Source organism: Lytechinus pictus, chromosome 2 (assembly GCF_037042905.1).
Source record: "Lytechinus pictus isolate F3 Inbred chromosome 2, Lp3.0, whole genome shotgun sequence".
NCBI classification, from domain to species: Eukaryota; Metazoa; Echinodermata; class Echinoidea; order Temnopleuroida; family Toxopneustidae; genus Lytechinus; species Lytechinus pictus.
Window position 1 is genome coordinate 47,557,501 of NC_087246.1, and position 8,547 is coordinate 47,566,047.

Genomic DNA, 8,547 nt, shown 5'->3' on the forward strand with positions numbered 1-8,547 from the left:
CTAAACCCATGGACATGCATGCCCGTACACATTAAGTGAATTAGCTGTATATACGCGAATGTATTCACTTTTTCGCATCTCGACCAGGGGGGTGTTTCATGAAAGTTGTCAGCACCGACTTGTCAGTGCTGACAATTTCAGTGAAATCCTTGGTTTTGATTGGCTAAGAAGCACTGGCCTCTGACTGTAACTGTCGGATGAAGACAATTTTTCAGTGCTGACAACTTTCATGAAACGGTCCCCAGATCCACCCGACAACGACTGTATGCGGCACTGCCGCGCTTATACACGTTGCTAAGCTAGCTTAACATCATGCGCGTGCGTACGTTGCTAATTGTGACTGATCATTCCAAAGGATAATGCTGCCTGTACCTGGACGACGCGCTTTAGCGTTTATGTAGGCTTTTTTCTCATTAGGACTAGATCATGGCTACCCCAAACTTTGTTATTGTTTCTTCGACTTAAGAGTGTAAATTATGTGTCGACACAACATCAAAGTGAAGCATCAGAGGTGAAAACAGGAGTGCTTTATTATTAGTAGGTAAGAGTAGAAGTAGTTGTAGTAGTAGTAGTAGTAGTAGTAGTAGTAGTTGTAGTAGTATAGCAGTAGCAGCAGCAGCAGTAGTAGTAGTAGTAGTAGTAGTAGTAGTAGTAGTAGTAGTAGTAGTAGTAGTAGAATTAGAAAGTAGTAGTCAAGAGTATTTTGCAAGGTCGTCATAGATAACAATACCCTTTTTCTTTTTTGGGCTGCGAAATTAGGGGGCCCGGGCCCCTCGCCCCCATGGCTCCGCCTATGGTAGTAGAAGTAGTAGTAGTAGTGGTAGTAGTAGTAGTAGTAGTAGTAGTAGTAGTAGTAGTAGTAGTAGTAGTAGTAGTAGTAGTAGTAGTAGTAGTAATAGTAGTGTAAGAAGAAAGTAGTAGTCTATTTTGCAAGGTTGACATACATGTAGATACCAATACCTTTTGGCACCGGTCATGGAAATAAAAGTAGAAATGGTGGTTTCAGTCAGATGAACGCGTTTGAAACGTTTAAACATGTTTGCTTCTTTGAGGAAAATTCATGTATTTGACGTCATGGATATGTAACACGTAACCTTGGCCACATTAAATGATAGCCTATAATCTAGGCGGAGGCTGCAGTTATTGTCTTTGCTGTTAAGCTGAAAGCAAGCGATACGTCTGATCTGGCAACGACTATACGCATTGCATTGATTGTGGCTGCGTTGGCTGCTTCGCAGAGACAAATTCATAGTCTTCGCCAGATCAGACGTATCGCTTACGTTCAGCATAACTGCACAGACAATAACTGCCACCTCCGCCTAGATTATAGGCTAATCAAATGACTGCATACGTGATCAGACACACAATAAAAGTAATTAAAGGTGTAAAATGATGACTGATGATTGCAACCCAATATCGTGTGGTTCGCGGGGTACTAATAAACAACAACAATAATAATAATAATTATAACAACAACAATTAAAATAATAATCAGCAAAATAACGATTATAATGTAATGATAATGATGAAATAATGATAACATCAATCATAATAATGATGATAGTACCAATGATAACAGTTCCCCTTGCAATTGTAATTTTAAGGCAATGTCTTTATTCAGGGTAAACCATAAATTTTCAAGGAATTAAATATTTATTTCTTTAGATGCATCTCCATAAATATGCAAATTCTTCTCCCTCTTTGGCAAACATGATGTAATTCACGAACAATAATATTGTGAATTTATCTCTTTTTTTATCTTTGACTATTAATCGATATTTTGTTTCTTCAGTCTACAAGCACAGTTATGGTATACGGTACTATTATAAAAATATGTATTAATCTTCGAAATAGAATTCGTATGGTAATCATTAACTAACGTTACTTAAATGTGTATGCATCCGAATTTGTCTTTACACTGTAAAAAGATTGAGTAAAACATTACCCAATATTGAGTAGAAAGGGAACAAGCATGTTTCATGTGTATTTTCCCCCCACATTGAGCAATATGCAAGTTTAAAGGATAACATTTCAACGCAACATTGCGTAAAATTTACTAATTATTTGGAATAATTTTACCCAGCGAAGTAACGTACATGTTCCAATTTTACCCAATATTAGGTCAACTTTTTTTAAAAGTGTATGAAAAAAATTCATCTAAATTTAGGTCATACCCATCAGATGGAAAGAAATTCAAAGTCAGACATATGCTTCAATGATGATTGAAATGCTAATGAGGTTTGTTTGCTATATTATACGTAAGCCTATTCTATTTTCCAGTGGAAGATTATGTCAAAAAAATTTACATAAAAGTAATTTCCTGTGGCCTATCCGTATAAAACAACTCCCTAGCCTATCCGAATAAAACAACTCCGAAATACATTGAAGTCTGTCTAAAACTTTGGCATCAAAAGGCTTACAAAATGTGAAATATTTGGAATAATCGCCTTACATTCTCATGTTGCAGAACATTACAGGCCCTTATTTATTTTCTTCTGATAATTTTTTTTACAAAGACACATTAAATAATTATTCCTACCGAACTAGATGTTCATGTATAATCGCAAAATACATCATCTTTAACACGTCTTATTTCAAGTTGACACCGTATAGTATACGGGTATATGCAATGATATATAGTAGTAGTCAATAGTTAATTATAACTTTGAGGATTAAACTTACGAGAGATCTTATAGAAACCTAAAATTATGCTTCAGGAATTCCTGATTTCGGAAGCAGGTATCCTATTCAACACAAACTAGACGTAAACATAATCATACAATAATCTAATCACTGCTAATTAACGAAGAGAAAACACCAATCGATGTGAAACTCATCCGGAAGTAAAAGTGAATTAAAAGTCTAAATTTGGACACGGCAAGAACTTCTTATAATTCTGAATAAAACTCAGATTTGTATCTTAATTTACACAATTTGAGATGAACCTTAATTCGAGTTTAACTTTAATTTATTACAACTCGTGGTTAGACGAACCCCAATTGTATTACCCTGGAACAGTCTTTCCTCTCCAATTCGGAATAGAAAATCAAGTGTGTAAACTTCTCAAATACGTTACAAAGACACATTAAATACATATTATAAAAGAACACAAAAAGTAAGAGCACCCCAAAAATATGGTACATGATTATTGTAACATAGTACTACGACGCTCTCACAGTTCTGGCGTTTTTCCTTGAGCCGTACTTCAATATTTTGTCTATAGTCTCTTTTATAGCTTGCCTAGTAAAGGTATCTATATCCCTAACTGGTATCCGGACATTTCGTTGTATACGCTTGAGTACATCTTTCCTCGGGTGATGTTCTCTTAATCCCAGGTAGATATTCGCGCCTTGTCTGGTGAATCGATTCCGAAATAGATGCTGATTCGTTGTGGATGATATTGATGAAGACGAAGATGACGACGAGGACGATGTTGATGACGATGACGATGACGAAAAATAGGCAGGCACATATCGGGTTGAATCACTTATCTGAGAATCGGCTGAAAGTATGTGTGTATATTTATCATGAAGATCACTTTCCAATAGAGGTGACCATGATGATGAAACGCCTTTAATATCCCAGGTTCTCTTTCCAAATCTTTGAGGTTGGGAAATAGGCCTCCTTCCTAATAATTGTGTATAAGGAAAAAAAAAGACACAATTTGAAAATATCGTGAGAGTAAACATGCAGTTCCAAGATAATGTACGCTTCTGATTGACAGTTAGACTACTTGTTTCCGTCACCTTTGTGTACATACACACATACATACACGTACAAATAAACCCACACGCACATCCACAGCGTCATCCACATACGCGTAAACTTGCAAATGCTGCCAAAAGGTGAATGTTATGCGAATACCATCGAGGTCACACACTTCCGTATACAACATGCATCTTGGAAAGTTTCTGTATGTGTAAGGCAACAACAAATATATTTCACCTTTATTGCTAATTCTCTTAAAATAGAATTATCAACGACCATTTTAACACAGATGTTGAAATACCTTCTCGTCTTTATACTGTATAGGCGAGTGTGCGTTCACGCTTTAATGGTGATGAAATGCAAACATTCATTTTTTTCGGGATGTTTCTTAGTTTTAACATAATTTATCATCGAGCAAATTATATCTTCAAAGCTCATCCAGGAGTTGATGAAATACTTGACAATTTAAATAACCAACAAAGGGAAATTGCTTAATAAATCAGGTTGATACTCGTAGTAATGTAAACGAAATTTCACCGGAGTTAATTGGACCGAATGGGAGAGGAAAAGAGATAGAGGCAAATCCTAAATATGCTTCAAAGCAACCAATAATTATATTCATTCATTTTCAATCCGGGGGATGATGGCACAAGAAATGTGTTTGTGCCTAGGAAATTGTTGCATGGATAAATTTCTGAATTTTGCATGGATAAATTTTTGTTTATTGCATTTGCATTGTACATTGAATATGCACTTTTTTGTCTGGAATTTTTAAAAATCAGCTCCATTAATGTTAAAAGCTATTATATTTGCCTATCAAACTGTTTCTTAAAGCGCGATTTCTTAAATTTTTTTACTCGTGCCGTTTTAAAGTATTTTTATGTTTCGTTAGTGTATTTATGTTTTAATTATTTAATGGTAGAGTGCTTTCCTGGCACTAAGTATTCAAATTTTACAGAAATAAAATATTTTCATTTTGCCATTCTAAATATAATGTCTTCAGCTTGGGTTTATCTTACTGACAACTATGTTTGTAATAATTGTTGGTCTAGTTTGATATTTTATTCGATTTTTCAATGTTCATCAATAATGTCAAATATCATATCCCTTTTTCGTTTAATATCGTAAAATACATATAAATGAAATATTTTTTTCCAATGCTTCTTTAACGATAATACGAATATGTGTACATGAAACACTTATTTACATTATGCATATGATAAAAACGAATGTTGTCCAACAAAGCAAACAATCAATGATAGTATATCATTGTGTTTTAATTTCGATTCACCAGTCCGCATTTCCCCACATACGATCAATGTGATTCAAATTACACACAAAAGGTGACACACACACAACATATTATACAGGTGGCCATGTTTGTCGCACGACACACGTTCACACACACAACATGAAATCACATGTGGCACATTGACGTACTTCAATTTGTTGCATTTCACGGGACTGTGTAATGTGACTTTTGAATGTGCGTGGGGTGCGTGTGACACACAATAAGGGCGGTTAAACGCGCCATGGTGCTCACTTTGATATGTGTGTCATTTGGGTTATATGGATCCTATCTGGAGTTACATGAGGTGCAGTACTCAACACATTTGAACCACAACAATTTTCAGCGTATATTTATTCAGGGTTTTTTCATAATATCGTCTAAATGGTAATTAGAACTGTATCCTCATATCAACCCACAAAATATTAATATCTCTATTTCTTTAAGTTAAAATAGGACAATTAGTAAGATAAGAGAGAACTAATGGATCCAGGCAATGAAAAAAATGCTGAACGAAATTAATTTCCTGTCCTCCCGAATCCTGCTTAATCACAGCATTTATATCGTACAAACATGTCACAAGCACCTTTTCATGCCAGTATTCATTCTCATTTGTCAATTTGGCCGATGCAATTGACCATGTTAACCGGTCTGCATACGTGGGATTGCAATTAAGATTTAAGTCTTAGTTTTCATCGTATTTTCTTTATATACGTACAAATATTATAATCCCCATTTCTCAAGTTCATAAATATATTTTCCCCAATTATGATTATCTCTTCTTATATGAAACGACATGTATATTTTCCAGGCCATGCTTTTCTGCAGATTGCCAATCATCAATGCTTTACTATATTTTTACGTACGTTTTTACGACTATTTAGCCAAAATAGAAATTTGCTCTACTTGATACATCACAATAACATGCCTAACTTAACCCACAAGATTAACAAGATAACTCCCTATCATAAAAATAGAAAATTATTTTATTACTAGTGAAATCGATAAAGCCCTTTATATTGAAATGGTCAACTTGTGTATTATAAATGGAGATTTGAGATAATAAATAATTCAATATCCAGAAGACCACATTCCCTGGACAGTTTAATGAAATATTCACAAACCTGCAAACCACGTGAAATCTCAACGGCCCTTCCTAAAAAAATCAACCGTATTTTCATTTCTGTTCCTTTTTACTTTAAATTAGGAGACGTCCATCCATCGAGCGCGGATTCACACACGCACCATCACACGCACACCTACTTTTACGCACAGTGATTTATCAACCGTAGTATTAAACGTCATTATGAATTTTACAAATACCTAACCTTGTCTCTCTGAATATATTACGAAACGTCAAATGTTAACCAACGAATTACTGTTAAATATGATCAGACCCCCATCATGCCCATGGTTAATGTATATTGTTTCATCGAACTTATCTTAAAAATTTAAAAGAGTCCGTGCTATCGAACAATTAATTTTTTGAAATGAAGTGGAATGATATATGCCTTTGAGATGAGTCTATTTACATTGATGTTGATTTTGTTATTTAGAACATTAAGAAGATTTTGGCGCGAATGATTCGTACGTGGGCTCCGGTGTATCTGGAATTACCTGCCCACATTTACGATGGCGTAATCTAAAATAATACATTGAGTCACTAAGATGTTTTCCGAATAGAAAACACTGAATTTAATTTCACCTTGTTTATTTGTGTTGTTTATCGAACAAATTAAACTGGATGAAATAAGAGTACTCAGTTTAGCCAACATGTATAATGGATAGTGACAAACCTCAAATCAGGCATTGCAGTTGAATTTGTGGGGAGAGCTTCTTTTGAAATCAAATAAGGGCTAATGAAATGAAGTAATGCACTTCCTTGTCAAATACATTCAGACTTTCACAACTGCGATCTTTTAAAGGTGATATCAAACAAAGAGCAATTTATTTTCAAACATAACAAAGGAAATAGATACAATAACTGTTCCAAACCAAAACCTATTCTATTTCACGAGCCATGCGCTATGTAGACATGAGTTCAGAATTGGACATTATTTTGTCTAAAGACATTGCATTGCATGGTAAAAAGCAATTTATAATATGTTTCATCTCATCAAGATATAACAAAATTACACTTGTATACACATCTATATAAGAGCATAAAAATAATGTTGGTGATCAATATTTTGTGACTTAAAGACTATCAACCTAATATAGCTAATCATGAATGAATGAAACATTAAGCATTGTGACTCTCAGTGATTATGATTAAACGATGTAATCGTTTGTCTATGACAAATTTCACATTTAACCCTAGAACATCTTCAGTATTACCCAGTTAGATTTCCCATACAGCTCAAACTTTTAAGCATGAGTGATATCGGTATTTCGTCTCCTTTCTAATTAGTTCATAGAACTTTAACTGGTGAAGGTATTAGGAAAAACTCTCATTTTCAAAGGCGATTTGGTTGTAGTTATCTTTCAGAGGAAAAATCTGAAAAAAGATAGCGTTTACGTTCATCTCGCCTTGGACATACCGGAGTATGGGAAGGGATAGTGGACTACATCCACTGAAACCAGGTTATTATTTGTTTTATTTTGGACATACTCTAGATAATGATAATGTTACGATATGATAATGTTACGATTGGTCTGCGACCCGATTTTGGAATAAAACGTAGTAGAATTTGATGCTAATATTGAGACATGGAATAACTTACTGTGTAATGTTCGAAATCATCGTACGAATACGTATGTTCAAATCTGTGACTATGTTATCATCCTATGATTAGAACAAAAGCGAATTTAATATTTAGTCGTAATGACGTCATAGCAATCGCACGTTTGGCTACGATTTGAAACTACTTTGGCATGTGCTCCAAAATAAAGGCTTGCAATCATCCAAAAAAATTATATTAGTATTATTACAATTAATTTGAACCTCAAAATAATAAAAGGATACTTTTCATTCACATTTTCAGAAAATGAGCAAAATTGGTTTATTCCAAAATCGGATCGTGGCCTTGTGCAGGCAGCTTTAGCATGAGACGTAGATTACTCACTGTGTGTGCTACGTGTACTGGCGTCTCTGTTTCGCCGTCCTTCACACGCTTCTTCAAGCCAACGAGGTATCAACCGCATGGAACATACTGGCATGGCATCTTGGTGACTACGAGATACAGCCAGAAAGACAAGTAGCAGAAGAAAGTACAGAATCGTTGCCCGATGGGCTGATAAAGCTATCTGTGAGGGGACAAAAAAGGAATGGAAATTATGTTTAAAATCAGGGCAGATTGAATTCCCCTCCCCCAACCAAATTTCGCTGCACAAGATTGTGTGACTGCGTGGCTTCTAGGCATTTTTTAATTTTCAAGTCTTGAGACAATTTTTTTTTGCAAAAATCGGACACTCATCACATTACTTCTTCATCAGGAGGTGGCATTTTTTCCCAAAAAATCTTCATATTTTAGACAAATACAAAATAAAAAAATGACAAAGACATTTCATATTTGTGCTAGTTACTTCTCAACACAAACATTCCAGATTAC

At 34.8% G+C, this 8,547-nt stretch overlaps 1 protein-coding gene across 1 annotated transcript; it reads right to left on the reverse strand.

The window, feature by feature from the left end:
• Positions 1-1,601: 1,601 nt before the first annotated feature.
• Positions 1,602-8,237, reverse strand: LOC129271267 (uncharacterized). The gene is made up of 2 exons (XM_054908651.2): positions 8,062-8,237; positions 1,602-3,628 (listed from the first exon to the last, which is right to left on the reverse strand). Exons 1-2 carry the CDS (start codon positions 8,153-8,155, stop codon positions 3,162-3,164), a joined length of 561 nt encoding a protein of 186 aa, XP_054764626.2. The 5' UTR covers positions 8,156-8,237; the 3' UTR covers positions 1,602-3,161.
• Positions 8,238-8,547: the final 310 nt, after the last annotated feature.

Excerpts from the sequence above, each read along its gene's own strand:
- LOC129271267 (XM_054908651.2), bottom strand. The coding sequence starts at position 8,155 with ATGCCAGTATGTTCCATGCGGTTGATACCTCGTTGGCTTGAAGAAGCG. Across the intron at positions 3,629-8,061 it reads CAGTACACGTAGCACACACA|GAAGGAGGCCTATTTCCCAA; the intron begins GTGAGTAATCTA and ends CACAATTATTAG.